The sequence below is a fragment of the Trichechus manatus genome, unplaced genomic scaffold (assembly GCF_000243295.1).
Source record: "Trichechus manatus latirostris isolate Lorelei unplaced genomic scaffold, TriManLat1.0 scaffold00042, whole genome shotgun sequence".
In the NCBI taxonomy this organism is placed as follows: Eukaryota; Metazoa; Chordata; class Mammalia; order Sirenia; family Trichechidae; genus Trichechus; species Trichechus manatus.
In genome coordinates, this window is record NW_004443978.1 from 13,262,018 (window position 1) to 13,280,059 (window position 18,042).

At 37.1% G+C, this 18,042-nt stretch overlaps 1 protein-coding gene across 1 annotated transcript in view; it reads right to left on the minus strand.

Annotated features, from left to right (window-relative positions):
* The window catches only part of MACROD2 (mono-ADP ribosylhydrolase 2), a 2,703,848-nt gene that overhangs the window by 272,561 nt on the left and 2,413,245 nt on the right, over positions 1-18,042 (minus strand). Inside the window, exon 10 of the mRNA XM_023731427.1 lies at positions 6,196-6,240. Coding sequence (XP_023587195.1) covers positions 6,196-6,240 — 45 coding nt within the window. The remainder of the gene's footprint in view (positions 1-6,195; positions 6,241-18,042) is intronic.

The following is an 18,042-nucleotide window of genomic DNA, read 5'->3' on the forward strand; positions in this document are numbered from 1 at the left end:
TAGGTTCTCTTTTTACCTTTTTGGTGAAGTCTTTTGATGAGCATGTGTTTAATTTTTAGGAGCTCCCAGTTATCTAGCTTCTCTTCTGGTGTTTGTGCATTGTTAGTTACGGTTTGTATCCTCTTTATGCTATGTACTAGGGCCTCTAGTGGTGGCATAGTGGTTAAGAGCTACGGCTACTAACCAAAAAGTTAGCAGTTCAAATCCACCAGGCCCTCCTTGGAAACCTGATGGGGCAGTTCTACTCTGACCTATAGGGTCACTATGAGTCGGAATCAACTTGATGGCAACAGTTACGGGTTAGTGTTGTCCCTATTTTTTCTTCCATGATATTTATCGTTTTAGGTTTTATATTTAGATCTTTGATCCATTTTTAGTTTTTGTGTATGGTGTGACGTATGGGTCCTGTTTCTTTTTTTTACAGGTGAACATCCAGTTTTGCCAACACCATTTGTTAAAAAGACTATCTGTTCCCCATTTAGTGGACTTTGGTCCTTTGTCAAAAATCGGCTGACCATAGGTGTATGGATTTACATCTGGGTTCTCGATTCTGTTCAATTGGTCTATATGTCTGTTGTTGTACCAGTATCAGGCTGTTTTGACTACTATGGTTGTATAGTAGGTTCTGAGATCAGGTAGTGCGAGTCCTCCTACTTTGTTCTTTTTCTTCAGTAATGCTTTGCTTCTCCGGGGCCTTTTTCCTTTCCAAATAAAGTTAGTGATTAGTTTTTCCATCTCGTTAAAGAATGCTGTTGGTATTCGGACTGGGTTTGCATCTGTAGATCATTTTGGATAGGACTGACATTTTCACAAGGTTGAGTCTTCCTATCTATGAGCATGGAAGGTTTTTCTATTTATGTAGGTCTCTTTTGGTTTCTTGCAATAGTGTTTTGTAGTTTTCTTTGCATAGGTCTTTTACATCCCTGGCTAGATTTATTCCTAAATCTTTTATCTTTTTAGGAGCCATTATAAATGGTATTATTTTCCTGATTTCTTTTTCGAAATCTCTTTGTTGGTGTATAGGAATCCAACTGATTTTTCTATGTTGATTTTGTATCCTGTTACTCTGCTAAATTTTTCTATTTATTCCAGCAGTATTCTTGTGGAATCTTTGGAGTTCTCTACATATAGTATCGTGTCATCTGCAAATAGGGATAGTTTTACTTCTTCCTTTCCAATTTGGATGGACTTTATTTCTTTTTCTTGCCTTATTGCTCTAACTAGGACTTCCAGCACTTCCAGGAGTGGTGATAAAAGGCATCCTTGTCTTGTTTCCTTTCTCAGGGGAAACGCTTTCAGAGAATGATGTTAGCCGTTGGTTTTGTATAGATACCCTGTATTATGTTGAGGAATTTCCTATCTATTCTTATTTTACTGAGAGTTTTTACCAGGAATGGGTGTTGGACTTTATCAAACACCTTTGCTGTGTCAATTGAGATGATCACGTGAATCTTGTCTTTTGTTCTATTTATGTGGTGGATTATCTTGATTGATTTTCTAACGTTGAATCATCCTTACCTGTCTGTATGAATCCCACTTGGTCATGGTATATATATATTTTTTGATATGGTGCTGAATTCTATTGGCTAGATTTTTCTTGAGAATTTTTGCATGTAGATTCATGAAAATACAGACGCAATTTTCTTTTTTTCTGTTGTCTTTGTCTGGCTTTGGTATCGGGGTTATGCTGTATTCATAGAATGAATTCAGGAGTGTTCCTTCCTTTTCTATGCTCTGAAATATTTTTTTTTCTTTTTCTTTTTTTTGTACTTTAGACTTCATTACTGAGCTAAAATGGTATCCAGGGGCCATATTCTTGGGGATTCTCCAGTCTCTGTCAGACCAGTAAGTTTGGTCTTTTTTTTTTTTTTTCACGAGTTAGAATTTTGTTCTACATTTTTCTCCAGCTCTGTCTTAGACCCTCTTTTGTGATCGTTGTCTGCTCTGAAATATTTAGAGTAGTACTGGTGTGAGTTCTTCTATGAATGTTTGGTATAAATATCCAGTGAAGCCATCCAGGCCAGGGCTTTTTTTTGTTGTTGTTGGGAGTTTTTTCATTACCTCTTCAATCTCTTCTCTTGTTATTGGTCTGTTCAGATTTTCTGTTTCAGCTTGTGTTAGTTTAGGTATGTAGTGTATTTCCAGGAATTTGTCCATTTCCTCTAGGTTCTCAAATTTTTTGGAGTATAATTCTGTTATGATATTTTTTATTTCAGCTGGGTATATTGTAAAATTCCCCATCTCAATTCTTATTTGGGTTATTTGCTCCTATTCTGTTTTTCTTTTTCCAATTTGGCCAGTGGTTTGTCAATTTTGTTGATCTTTTCAAAGAACCAACTTTTGGTCATGTTGATTCTTTCTATTGTTTTTTTATTCTGTTTTATTTATTTTTGCTCTAATCTTTATTGTTTTCTTTCTTCTGGTGGCTGTGAGCTTCTTTTGCTGTTCTCTATTTTCCAAGTTGTAGGGCTAACAATTTGATTTTGGCATGTGAATTTATTGTTATAAACTGATCTCTGAGCACTATCTTTGCATGTCCCAAAGGTTTTTGTATGATGTGTTTTCATTCTTATTTAATTCTAAGAATTTTTTAAATTACTTCCTTATTTTATGGGAACCTGGGTGCACAGTGGTTAAGAGCTCGGCTGCTGACTAAAAGGTTGGCAGTTCAAATCCACCAACTGCTCCTTGGAAACCCTTTGAGGCAGTTCTACTCTGTCCTATAGGTTTGCTATGAGTCGGAATCATCTCGATGGCAATGGGTTTGGTTTATTTTTTTTTATTTTTTTATTTTATGACATTAAAAGTACATTTCAGTTCTGGACCAGATGGCTTCACTGAGGAATTTTACCAAACATTTAGAGAAAAATTGACACCAATACTGTTTAATCTTTTCCAAAAGATATAGAAGGAACACACCCTAATTCATTCTATGAAGCAAACTAACTTTGATACCTAAACCAGACAAAAACACTACAAGAAAAGAAGACTACAGGACAATATCCCTTATAGGTGTAAAAATATGCAGCAAAATAATAGTGAACAGAGTCCATATTAAAAGCATCATACACCATGACCAAATGGGATTTATTCCAGGAATTCAAGGATGGTTCAACATTAGAAAATCAATCAATGTAATACACTTCATCAGTAGAACAAAAGAAAAGAACCACATGGTCATCTCTATGAAAGAAGAAAAAGCATTTGAAAAATTCAACACACTTTCTTTGAAAACCCCAAAGAATATTGGAATAGAAGGTAAATTCTTCAAATAATTCAGGGCATATATGAAAAGCCAACAGCCAAAATTATACTTAATGGAGAAAGACTGAGAGCTTTCCCTCTGAAACAGGGAACAAGACAAGAGTGCTGCTCTCACCACTTCTACTGAATATGGTATCATAAGTTCTACCCAGAGCAATATGACAAGAAAAAAATTTTAAGCTATCCATATTAGAAAAGAAGAAGTAAAATTATCTCTATTTGCAGATGGCATGATCTGATATACAGAATATCCCAAAAAGTCTGAAAGAAAACTTCTAAAGCTAATAAAAAAAATTTAGCAAAGTTGCAGGGTACAAGGTCAACACACAAAAATCAGTTGGGTTTCTATACACTAGCAATGAGAAATCTAAAAGGGAAATTAGGGGAGCAATTCCATTTACAATAGCATCTAAGAGAATAAAATTCCAGGAAGAAATTTTACCAGGGATGTGACAGACTTATACAATGAAAATTATAAAACACAGCTGAAAGAGGTTAAAGAAGACTTAAATAAATGTAAAGATGTTCTATGTCCATGGAATGGAAGACTTAATGTTATTAAGGTATCAATACTAGAAGCAATCTATAGATTTAATGCAATCCCAGTCAAAATTCCAATGGCCTTCTTTTCAGAAATAGAAAAACCAATCCTCAACTTTATACGGAATGGTAAGAGTCCCTGAATAGCTAAAACAATGTTGAAAGAGAAGATGAAAGAAGGAGGACTAACACTTCCTGATTTTAAAACATATACAGATACAGTAATCAAAACAGCCTGGTACTGGAATAATAATAGACACATAGACCGATGGAATCAAATTGAGAGTCCAGAAATAAACTCATACATCTATGGTCAAATGATTTTTGACAAAGTTGATAAATCCATTCTATGGGGGAAATAAGAGTCTCTTCAATAAATGGTGTTGGGAAAGTTAGATTTCAATATGCAGAGAAAAGGACTTGAATAGATAATTTTACCAAAGAAGGTATTCAAACGGCCATGAAATACATGAAAAGATGCTTGACATCATTAGCCATCAGAGAGTTGTAAGTCAAAACCACAGTGAGTCTACTATTTCATTCCCACTAGGATGGCTTAGAAAAAAAAAAAGAAAGAAAAACAACTGAAAATAATAAATGTTGTCAAGGATATGGGGAAATTGGAACCTTTTCCAGTGCTGGTTGGAATGCAGAATGGTACACTGAAAATACAACTATAACTATCATATGACCTGGCAATTCCACTCCTAGGTATATACCCAAAAGACTTGAAAGCCGAGACTCAAACAGATACTTGTACAACAATGTCATTGCAGCACTATTCATAATAGCCAAAAGGTGGAAACAAGCTAAATGTTCATCAAGAGATAAATTAATAAAATGTGGTACATACATAAAATGGAATACTACTCAGCCAGTAAGAGAAATGAAGTCTTGATACACGCTACAACATGGCTAGAGCCGGAAGACATTATGCTGAGTGAAATAAGTCAATCACAAAAGAACAAATGTCGTATGACCTCACTTTTATAAAGAGACAAGAACAGGCAAATGTACAGAGACCAAAGTTTATTAGTGGTTACCAAGGGCAGGAAGAAGGGGAAAGGAAGAGGGGTTATTGCTTATGGAATACTAAGTTTCTGATTATGGTGATGGAAAAATATCATTGATTAAGGGTATAGTTACACAGCCAATTAATGTAATTGCTTCAAATAAGTTGTACACCTGTAAAATGTTGATTTTGCAAAAGTTATGCAATAGATATATTTATGACAATGACAAAAAAAAGAAAAGAGTAGCTACTGAGGCTATTTATATACAACCGAACACCTCATGGGATTTATTTCCTTGGTTTTGAGGTTTAGGCATAGTTTCATGAGGCATCCCAGTTGATTGGCGTAATAACTTGCTTAGTGCTTCTTTCTACCTCCTAGTTTGTTGCACAGTGCTTGGGGTCTTAAAAGCTTGCAAGTGACCACCCAAAGCACAACAATTGATCTTTACTCACCTAGAGCGACAGAGGAAGAAGAGGAGAGTCAGGAATAGGAAGAGAAAATGGAACACTGCCTCCGTGAACAACTGCCTCCTTTGACATGAAACCACAAGAACTGGATGGTGCCCAGCTACCATTACTGAACATTTTGATAAAAGATTCTATAGAAGAATCCTGATCAAAAGCGGGAAAATGGAGAACAGAATTTCAAATTCTCAAGGACTCCAGACTTTCTGGAGCTGTGGAGGCCAGATGAATCTCTGAAACTATTGCCCTAAGATAATCTTTAAATTTTAAACTAAAAATATCCCCTGAAGTCTTGTTAAAAGCCAACAATACTTTAGCTAAAATAGTAATGAAAGTCTGCCGTAAGCTTTATGCTCTTTTAAGATCTATCTCTATGGGGTAAAATTAACAACAGCTACTTTAAAGATTAGACAGGCAACTTAGAGGGCAATGAGTTTATGTTAATGAGGGAGGAACAACTCAGAAAAGGAGGGTGAGAATGGTTATATAACTTAAAGAATGTAATCAATGTCACTGAATTGTACATATGGAAACTTGATTGGTATGTGCTTTTGCTGTGTATATTCTCAACAACAACAACAACGAAATAAAATAAATTATTAAAAAAAAAGATAAGAAAACGCTATGGAGCATAGTTCTACACTGACACACATGGGGTTACGATGAGTCGGAATCAACTTGAAGGCAACTGGTTACTATTAGATTTATATAGTTAAATGTATTAATAATTGAGATACACCTAAATGAAATTTGTTGTTTTGAGAAGCATATCTAGTTTCTTAAGTGTAAAAAAAGGTACATTTCTATTTTATTATCCTTATTTTGTCTTTTTATGAAAAAATATGAGGAGTACATAAACAGCAAGATAATTCCTGTCTATCCCCTAAGTAATAAAATCATGAATTTAATACCTGAATCTTCTTTCATGTCCACATCTTCTTCTTCATTGTTATCATCTATTAAAGAATAGAAAAGATAAGTAAAACTTTATGAAGGCTAGAAAGTCAAATTCTCTAATTTTACTAACAAAACAAATCAAAGAAAAAGAAAAGCCCAGTAGAAAAGAGGAAATTAAATCATACATTTCTACTGTCTTATATTATTGCACTGGAATAGGAAGAAAGGTAAGCACTGGAGTACAATTTACCACTGTTTACATTTTTTATATTATATACCTTCTACAAACTGTATATGCAATAACTTTTATTTTTACTTATAAGAGTAATGCATGATCACTTTGATCAATTCAATTCCTCAAAGTTAAAAGTCACAGACTTTAAATACCACATTTCCCACATTTGTTAGAGACATGTATGCCTGTCTGAAGGATCTGAGAAACATGGACATTGCCATTTTGTTGTAGGCCAACATGATGGATGTGAAAACCTGAACTTGTACCATGAACAGTGCTAGTTTGCTATGCGTGCAAATCCAAACTTTTAACCACGTGCTTTGAAGTTTCCCCATCAGTTGCATCATTGCCATTTAACTCTCCTCATCTCCAGGTATGATCCCTTTTAAATGAAGGGGCACATGCTTTCTCCACATTAGACACATGTTTGCTCTTTTGAACTTCTGACATGTTGCCATCTCTTCCCTTTGAATGTTCCCCACGTCCAGTCAAGGGCAAATGCTGCGATGTGTCCTTGTTGCCTCCTCTCTATCCACATTGTTGGGACCTGAATTCAGACTCTCAATACCACTTGCTCTGACTGTTTTAGTAGTTTCCTAACTGTTCTCTCCTCTTCCCACTCCTGACTCCAATTCACTTTATATATGGCTGTCAAATCAATTTAAAATACAGATCTATTCTTGTTCACAACTATTCAGTGGCCCCCCTCTGCCTAATGAGAAAAGTCTAGACTCTTTAGGGTAACATTCAAGTCCAGCAATATCTGGGTCCAATCACCTTCCTCAGTTTCACCACCCCTGTTACACTCATGCTACCACCTACACAGATAGTAACACTAAACTCTTCCCTGTTCTTTCAAGGTCCCTTTTGGCTTCTACCGCCTGACTCGGTTCTGGTAGCAATGCCTTGCTCCATCTCTATTCTCCTTCATCCTTCAAGGCCTGGTGTAGGCACTATAGCTGTGAAGCATCTGCCTGACACAAGTTTGAATGAATAGTGTTCTCCTTGGAGCGCCTTAGTTTAATGCCCTCTGAGTCTAAACTTTAAGGGTATATGGACATAGATCTGCATTCTAACTCCTCCACCCACCCATTCTCTAGCCATGCAACCTTGGACAATTTGCTTAACCTTCTTGAGTCTCAGGTTTATCACCTGAAAAATAGAGATAATAATACTGCCTAATACAGAGTGGTTATAAGGATTAAGTGAGATAATGCTAGGTAAAGCAACAGGACAGCAACTGACGTAAGTGATAAATACTAGCTATTATTACCATCAATCCCATAGTTAGTATTTGTTAATGTGTCTGTCTTCTAGGTGCCATTTCCAGATCATAAATTCTGTGAAGATGAAGACTATGCCTTATGTGCCTTTGCATTAACTAATGTAATTCATTTTATACATTAGAATCAATACTCAAGAAATTTATGCTGAATTGAATTTCTATTATTTCCAACATACCTTATACATACTTGGACCCCATGTATCTGTACAGTGCTTTGAAGACAATAGAGGCTTGGTAAATATTTGCACTTCCTCCTAGATATGGGCTTTACAGTTTAGTTATTTAGCTGGATTTATTAATCATGACACTCTTGTAAGTATCAATTATTAATGAGCATTAAAGACACATTAATCAGTGGAAATGGGAAATACTTTTAATCTGTGGTTTTAGAAAGGTAAATCTTGTTGGTCATAGTTAAACTTTTAAATTTTCTACCATCCAAACATATTAGAAACATTAATAATTTTCTATATAATTTTCTTTCTTTCATTCCTGCTATGAATGCAATTTTGGGAGAAAGAATATTTCTTAGAAATTATAATTTTCTATTCAAATGATTATCAAAATGTTATGAACTAAACTCTTCATGGATTCCTCCCAGAATTTAAAAAATTTAAACAGAATTTTATTTTCCAGAACCATCTAAAGTCCCTATGACAACAAACTCTCTGGAGTCTCTGAAGGAATGAAAAACAGTCTTTGCATCTTCTGAGGAAAAATAAAGGAAGAGTCAAATTTCCCTTTGCTTGTTGCCCATGCATCTGTTTGTCCACATAGAAAACACTCATTGGCAACTTTTTGTGTTAAGGCTTTGTGTTGGGCTGTAAAGAAAACCAAGATAAATCAGATACTTAAGCAGTTGTCCAGAATCTTATCATGAGTAAGGACACTAAATCATGTAGATAAATTTCAACATATGGTAGAGTAACCCATTGCTGTCAAGTCGATTCCTACTCATAGCGACCCTACAGGACAGAGAAGAACTGCCTCATAGGGTTTCCAAGGAGTGCCTGGTGGATTCAAACTGCTGATCTTGTGATTAGCAGCCAAACTCTTACCCACTATGCCACCAAGGTTTCCATGGTAGAGTAGTCACTGCCATTACATAAGGTGTCAGAAGAAGGATATACAATCCAGTTAGGCTACTGGGAAGGCTTCTTGGAAGAGGTGACATTTGAACTAACATTTGAACATTATTCACTGTACTGATGACATCATATTCAGAAAGAACCCCATAAGTTGAAAGATCAGACTTGGTGTTATTTTTCATTCATTCATTCATTATACTCATTCACTCATTCATTCATACAGTGGTTAAGTGTCTGGGTTCTGTACTCAGACTGTTTGGGTTTATTTACTTCCAGGTCCAACCACATATAACTGTGCCATCTTGTGCAAATTATGTAGATCCTATGTCTGAGTTTCCTCATCTGGAAAATGGGGATAAAAAAATTCCTACATCATAGGATTAGTAATATACGTAACATACTTTCACGAAATGAACATTCAATAATAGCCAATATTGGCTATTCCATGGATGGTGCAAATGCTTAACACACTCAGTTGCTAACCAAATAGTTGGCGGTTCAAGTCCACCTAGAGGTTCCTCAGAAGAAAGTCCTGGCAGTCTACTTCCAAAAAATCAGCCACTGAAAACCCTATGGAGCATAGTTCTCCTCACCAGGAATCAGAATCAACTCAATGGCAACTGGACTTGTGTTACTATTATGATGTCATTATTACTACTACTTTTACTACAAAACAACCATTCATTAACCATAGGATTTGCCATAGATTGGACTGGATGTGTAGAACATTCAAGGAGAGAGATGGTAACATGTCAAAAGTTCAAAAAAGCAAACGTATGTATTGTGGAGAGGAAGCACATGTCCCTTCCAGTTAGAAAGGATCATACCCAGAGGTGAAGACAGTTAAATAGGAATGGTGCAGAAGTATGTTAGGCCCTGAGGACACAAGTTGACAATCCCTTCCCTCCCGGAGCTCACAAGGAAGTGGATAATATGAAAAGTAAAACAATAATCAGAGTAGAGAGTAACAGACTGGTGGAAGCAGACACAGGTTCTATTGGGAAACAGGAAGCAAAAGGAAGTCTGTAAAGCCTTTTCAAAAGAGGTGAGGCTTAAGTTGAGTTCTCAGGGTTGAAGTGGAGTTAGCTAAGTGGGAAGAAGCATTACAGTAGATGCTGTGGGTACCCTGCCCATGTCCCCTTGTTCCTTGACACTTCAGTGCATGGCAACCTGACTTTCAGCTGCCATCCCCTGCCTTTCTTTATCTGAGGACTTTCTCTGGTAGGGGGTGCCCACTCTGCTTGCGACGGGCAAAAAATGCAGGAGAATCTTCACCCTTAGGATGCAGGTTTTCACAAATTTACATATAAGTAGCTGAACAACATGGCCCCTTGGTGAGCTTACCCTGAAACATGTTCTAGACTGTTTGCCTGAGTTAAGCAGGGGTATTGAGCCCCAGTTGTCCACAGTGGTATCTGGCTTATAACTCAACCTTATCACCTTCCTTCCCTGCCCTGCTTTAGCTCACTCCTCCACACCTCTACCATGTTTCCTGGGGTTGCCTCCCAAAGAAACTACTTCCACTTGAGTTCTTGTTTCAGAGTCTGCTTCTGAGGGGGCCCGTTATAAGTCAAGGGCAATCACACTCAAGCAGAGGGAAAAGCATGTGTGAAAACACGTGAGTGTGAAACAGCAAGATATATTCCAGAAATTAAAATCAGTTCTGAATGGTCGAAGGAAGGAGTTACAGGAGAAACTGGCATTTGAACTTTACCCTGAAATTACGGGACAAATGAACAATTTTAAATGGGAGTGGCATAGCCATCTTTTGAGAGAGAACCTATTTCATGATAAAATTTTACCAAAAAAAACCTATTAAATACATATCTTAAAATCTTGGTATTATTTGTATTAAAATCAAGCCCTGAGTTCCTTGGGTCTGCAAAGCACCTAGTATGCCACTGTACATGAACGAAACCCACTCCAGTTCAACATTGTTCTATATGATGTGCCCACTTGAACCATATTTACGCACCACATTTCTAGCAAGGATTTTTTCTAACAAAACTAGAAACCAAAAAGAATATATAAAAAGGGATGATAGTCTGGAGGTAGGAGTCATGCCATTCAAAATTTAGAAGCTGTTAGGAGACTGATGGAGCATGGGCACAGAACTGCTGCCCTTCTAAACAGATCTTAAAGCATCATACTTCTTTGTTAGAGGACAAAAATGAAACAAAAGGTTCTTAGCCAAATTGATACAAATACTATTTCAAAACAGAGTGCAGCCCATCAGATTATATGGTCTTGTGTTCAGAAATGCCAGTTCCAGAAAATCCCCTTCCCTTCCTAAGCAGAGACCACACAGAGGCTGAAGCTCCATTTCATCTTTAGGGGTCTCTTTGATGTTCATTTCACAATGAATGTTATTCTGATTCACTGCACCTTTTATGTCTGTTGAGTGCTGCACAAAATACATAAATATGACTGAAGTTCTTATTTTGACTAAAAATGTGTGTTAAAACTGACTAGTTTCTCACAAATAACAAATTTTTGCTAAGAACTAGCTTGTTTCACTTCAGAACATCTTTCAGAAGGAAGTATTGAACCAAATGGAACTATAATATCCATTTAACTTTCTTTTATGGGAGACAAAGTTAATATGAATGATTATTGTCTTAATCTTTAAACTTGTCTTCTCAGAAGCACCTCATTTTACCAATAACAGACATTTCACACTTTCTTGAAAAGCAAACTGTACAATGGGTTTTGTAATGACTTGGGATTTGTCTTACTCCTTTACCTTGCTGTTGTTGCTGTTAGTTGCCAGCACGAGCTGATTCTGACTCATGTTAATCCCGTGTATGCAGAATAGAACTGCTTCACAAGGTTTAAAAGGCTGTGACCTTTAAGAAGCAGATTGCCAGGCCTTACTTCCAAGTGGCCTCTGGGTGGGTTTGAACCACCAAACTTTTGGTTAGTAGTCCAGTGCTTAACCATTTGTACCACCAGGAACTCCTCCTTTACCTTGAGACCCCATAATTAACACAGTCTTGTGGGGAAGTAGAAAGAGTGAAAAACAAACAAACAAACAAAACCCCATAGAACTTTAGTTAAAGCAGAGGTTCTCAAAGTGTGATCTCTGGACCAACAGCATCATTATTGCCCTGAATCTTGTTAGAAATGCAAGTTTTTGGGCCCCAGTAATCAAGTTAATCAGAAACACAGCGGGGGGTGGGGTGGGGGGAATGGTGCCGAGCAATCTGTTTTAAAAAGACCTCCAGGTGATGCTTGTGTACACTGGAGTTTGAGAACCGCTGATCTAAAGCACCGATATTAACGTCTTGGAGAAGAATCTTTCAAACAAAGAGATTTCCATCTTTCCAGACACCCAAACTGAGCTAACTTGAGCTATCCCACTAACATTAATGCTAGTGAGGAGTTTCCGAGCTACATGGTTCCTGGCTGTGAGGAACAGCTGTAATCTTTACAAGATATTATGTACTTTCTTCCGTGCTTGAAATCACTCAGCAGCCATGCAGTTGGATGCCATGGATACCATGGCTTTGTAGTATGTGTGTTCTCATACCAAAAAACCAAACCGTTGCCATGGACTCAGTTTGACTTACAGCGACCCTGTAGGACAGAGTAGAACTGCCCCATAGGGTTTCCAAAGCTGTAAATCTTTATGGAAGTGGACTGCCATGTCTTTCTCCTGCAGAGTGGCTGGTAGTTTGAAACTACCAACCTTTCAGTTAGCAGCCAAGTGCTTAACCCACTGTGCCACCAGGGCTCCTCATATTTCGTGTGCTCTCAGGTACTCATTCTTAAGAGTTAATTTCTTACCATAGGGTTCTCCTACCTTCCTGATCTTTTAAATATTTCCTCACCAAGGGCTTCTAGGAGCCCTGGTGGCACAGTGATTAAGAGCTTGGCTGCTAACCAAAAGGTTGGCAGTTTGAATCCACCAGCCACTCCTTGGAAACCTATGGGACAGTTCTACCCTGTCCTATAGGGTCACTATGAGTCAGAATCAACTCGACAGCAATGGGTTTGGTTTTTTGGTTCCAGAGCTTCTAGATGGAATTTGCATTTGTAGAGAAAGAAAATACTATTAGCAAAAATAGAGTACTCCCAGCATTTCAGAATTTCTATGAAGTATGGAAGAAGCCATGGCACCCACATGGTTTCTTGTGAAACTTGACAAAAAAAAATTCCAGGCAAAGAATTACTGGAAAAGGAGAAGTCCTCATAGAGTACGACTCCTGCCACTAACTTGAAAACCCTGATGCACTGAATGTGACAAATTGCTACGTTCGTTTTCTGCCAGGTACTTGATAGGGCTAGGAGAGATGACCACTACCCACCTGTCAGGTTGTCATACTGTGGTGGCTTGCATGTTGCTATGATACTGGAAGTTATTCCACTGGTATCTCAAATACCAACAAGGTTACCCACGGTGGACAGTTTTCAGCAGAGCTTCCAGACTAAGACCGACTAGGAAGAAAGGCCTGATGATCTTTCAAAAATTAGTGATTGAAAATCCTATGGATCACAACAGAATATTGTCCAGCATAGTGCTGTAAAATGAGCCCCCTAGGTTGGAAGACACTCAAAATACACAGTGACCCCAACAATGGACTCCGGTGTACCAATGATTGTGACAATGGCACAGAACTGGGCAATGTTTTGCTCTGTTGTACATGGGGTTGCCAGGATTTGGAGCTGACTTGATGGTGACTAATAACAACAGGAAAAGTAATCTTAAAGATTAGCATCAGCTGGTCCTTGGCCAAGACGACTCACTTATCATTAATTTACAGATCAATCAGTAAGTAAAAGGCACTGTTTAGAAAACTGCATGATTCTTCTGCTTCTGGCTTTTCCAGCTGGGTACATGATGGTACCTATTACTGAGATATAGGATTCAGGAAGAGGATGGGGAGAGGGGCGGATTTTGAATTTAGTTTTTTGGACGTTTTGAGTTGGAGGTGTCTGAGGTCGTCCATCTGGAGGTGGTCTGTGTGCAGGTGACTACACCAGAATGTTAGGTGAGAAGCAGAAGACAGAGTGGTCGACAGGGTAAAAGCTGCCCAGTCAAGTAAGATAAAGGCAGCAAAGGATCATGTTAGCTCATGTGATCAGTTATGCATTGTTTCTAGTTACCATGCTTGAACCATCAAAGAGGTCTCCAATAACCTCAACAAGCACACTTGCAAAAAAAGGGTAGAGATGAACATGCAAAGGAGTGAATGAAGTGAAATGAAGAAGAGATTATGAGGAAGACAAGACAACTTTTGGAGAGTCTAAGAGAAGATGTTAGGTCCACACATAAGCTGGAACATAAGTTGGAGGGTTTTCTTTCACTATTTATTTTTATCTGTATGCTTCTGTGCCTTATTAGGAATTCTTTTCATTCACATACTGTTCCTCAGAAGAATTTTTTCCCTGCATTTCCCCAATGTTTTCAACTAAAGAAGAGGAACCAGTTCACCCAGAATATTTGAGGCATCTTTCAAAAGCAATCTGCATGAATCTCTGTAAAGATGTCCACAATATCCTTCCTTTGCCAAGCCCCTTTTGGTCTTGTCTTTGTTTTAACCAAACTTCCTAATGAGATCAAACTCTGCTTAGTCAAGTCTCATGTTCCCAGGGTTTTATTTTTTCTGCTGTTTATCAGCATTTGCCACACACACTGCACACTCCCGCTTTGGAAGGGACAGATTGCTTTCTGTCTATGTCTGCTGCTTGTTTCTGAATTCAGGTTGCTTGGTTACTGCAACACTTCACTGGATTTTCATTGAAGGCAAAATGTGTTTGTAGCTTTTGAGGCCCACCAAGTGGAAATGGTTAGCACCTATTTCCTAAGAAGGCAGTCAACTCATTTCCGTCACATTTCAGAGAGCATGTCTTGTATAATTCTAAGCATCAATAGGATCCAGACATTGAAAGTACACAAATGTATCAAATCCCTGTAAATATTCATAAAGAAAATTCTGGATCCTTTTACTCTGCAGTTTTTTTCTATACACTGACTGTGCCATTCGAGGAAAAAAAAAAGTACAAATCAGACTGGGTAAGCAGTTGTACTTGTATTTCTTTTACTTTCTCTAAGATTACTGGTATATTAGTTTTCTAGTGCTGCTGTAATAAATATCCACAAACTTAGTGGCTTAAACAACACAAATTTATTATCTTATAGTTCTGTAGGTCAGAAGTCTGACATGGATTGCATGGGTCTGAATAAAGGTGTTGGCAGGCCTATATTCCTTACTTGAAGCCTAAGGGAAGAATTCATTTCTCTGCCTTTTCCAGCTTGTGGAGGCCACCCATATTCCTTACTCGTGGCCCCTCCCCTCCGTCTTCAAAGCCAGCAACGTTGCACGTCTCTGATTCTTCTTCCACAGTCACACCTTCCTCTAATTCTCCTCTTCTGCCTCTTTCAACTTTTAAGAGCCCTTGTGATTATACTAGTAGTCCCTGTGTGGCGCAAACAGTTACGCGCTCGGCTGTTAACCAACAGGTTGGCCATTCAAACCACCCAGGGGCACCTGGGAGAAAAGACCTCAAAATCTACTTCCAAAAAAATCAGCCATTGAAAACCCTATCCCTCACAGTTCTACTCTGACATATATGGAGTTGCCATGAGCAGGAATTGACATAATAGCAACTGGTTTGGTGATTACGCTGAGTCCATCCAGATAATCCAGGATAATATCCCTATTTTAAGGATAGCTAATTCGCAACTTTAATTCTGTTTGCAACCTTAATTCTCCTTTGCAGTGTAACATATGCACAGGTTCCAGGGATTAGAAGATATCTTTGGGGGTTTCTGCTTAACACATCTAACAAATCAGAAAGAAAGTTACTTTGCTTAAAAGGTCCCTAAGGGGTAGAACTAAGAAAGATTATTTAGAAATCAAACAGTTTTCTATGGGATCAAAGTCAAGGTCATTTTTGAGGGGATTTTTTTTTTCCTTAATAAAAGGGGGATTCTTTTCTTTCTTCCAGCCTTTCTCCCTTCCTTCCTTCCATTCTTTGTGTGGTGTGTGTGTGTGTGTGTGTGTGTGTGTGTGTGTTAGATATTTCTTTTATCTTCCTTTGATGTTTCTTTCTACCTTCTCATTGATTTTATTATAAAAGACTAATACCACAAAAGCACTGACAACCTGGGAAACTATTTGCAACATACATATGAAAAAATTAATAACCCTATAAGACAAAAAGTTCTTACAAATCAATAAGAAAAAATAAACAATGAAAATGTGCAAAGGATATAATTAGGAATTTTTTTAAATTGGAGGTATAATAAATAACCAAAAGAAAGAATAAATCATACTAGCAATAATAGAAATATACATTGTTCCTCATTAATGACTTTATATATAAAATTGAAAATGCTAAAAAACGATAATGTGCCCAGTTGGAAAGAGTAGGGGAAAAGTAAACTCTCATATAGTGCTTATGGAAATCTTGGGGTGGGTGTTCACATTTTAGTCTCTGTGAATGGAGACCATGTGGTTGTCCTGTACATTACATTTATTTGTAGTGTTGCAAACACAGCGGCCAGTTTGACAATTACTATCAAAAACCTTTTGGTTTTGCATGCATTTTGAAAAAGTATTTACATTTCTAGAAAATTATTCTAAAAAATAATTGTGGACGTGTGACAATATTTATCTATACAGATGTTTATCTATAAGTGTTATTTATAAACAAATAGATACTAATTCCTCCAAATAATTCCCAAGTCCAACAGTAAGGTTTTGTCTAAAAATGGGTCCATTAAAAACTGTGTTATGGAAGAACACATAATGACGTGAAAAAATGTTCATGTTTTGTGTTAAGTGAAAAACAGCACATTCTAACACTGCATTTCTGGTTTTTTGCATTTTCAATTTTAAAAGACCGGAAGAATAAAAAAGAATGCAATTCATCTCTGAATTGTAGCACTGAAAATGCTTTGCATTTTCTTCTGTATGCTTATCTGTATTTTTTACTACAAACATGTATTTCTTGTGTAATAAAAAGTTATATGTTAACAATGAACATGGGGTCTCCATGAGCTGGAATCATCTCAATCTCAACTAAACATAAGAACAACAATAATCATTTCTGAAAAAAATAAACATTTTACATATGACTTTGGTTACATAGTCTTTCAGTGTAAACTCTCGGTTGTTTTTATTCAGTTTAATAAACATTTTATATTTAAAGAAATTTCCAGATCTGGAAGAACAGTGGAATATTAAAGATGACCTCTGTTCTCCACAAACATATTTTAATTGGCAAGACAAGAAAAGAAGTGAAAAAAGAAGTAATAATTATAACAACAATAACAATAATGTAGCTGCCCAGATGGAGGTGCCTTAAAAGAGTGTGTAAAATTTAGACAGAAATAAATAGGCAAATACACATGGTCAGAAAAATAAATGAATTAGGTATTCATATCCATAACGTCCATGAAATGTTTGGGAAACTAGGAGGAGATCTAAATTACTGGAATGAGGATCAGAAGTTTTGAATTTTTTTTTTTTGCTGTTGAGAAAATAAAAAGCATAATTAAAGATATGAGAATTTTTATCAAAATCTAAATTTAGTCTAAATTAAAATCACAATGAGATACCATCTCACCCTGGCATTACTGGCATGAATCAAAAACACTGGAAATAACAAATGTTGGAGAGGCTGTGGGGAGATCGGAACTCTTATGCACTGCTGGTGGGAATGCAAAACGATACGACCATTTTGGAAAATGATATGGCGCTTGCTTAGAAAGCTAGAAATAGAAATACCATACGATCCAGCAATCCCACTCCTAGGAATATATCCTAGAGAAATAAGAGCTGTCACTCGAATAGACATATGCACACCCATGTTCATGGCAGCATTGTTCACAATAGCAAAAAGATGGAAACAACCTAGATGCCCAGCAACAGATGAATGGATAAATAAACTATGGTACATACACACAATGGAATACTATGCAACAACAAAGAACAATGATGAATCTGTGAAGCATCTCATAACATGGATGAAACTGGAGGAGGACATTATACTGAGTGAAATAAGTCAATCACAAAGGGACAAATATTGTATGAGACCTCTATTGTGAAACCTCATGAAAAAGTTTACACACAGAAAGTAACAATGTTTGTTGGTTGTGAGGGATGGGGGGGGGGAATAGTAAATAGACAATAGATAAGTGGTAACTTTAGTGAGGGATAAGACAGTACACAATACTGGGGAAGCCAGCACAGCTTATACATGGAACAGTCGTGAATCTCCACAGACACATAGATACATCCAAACT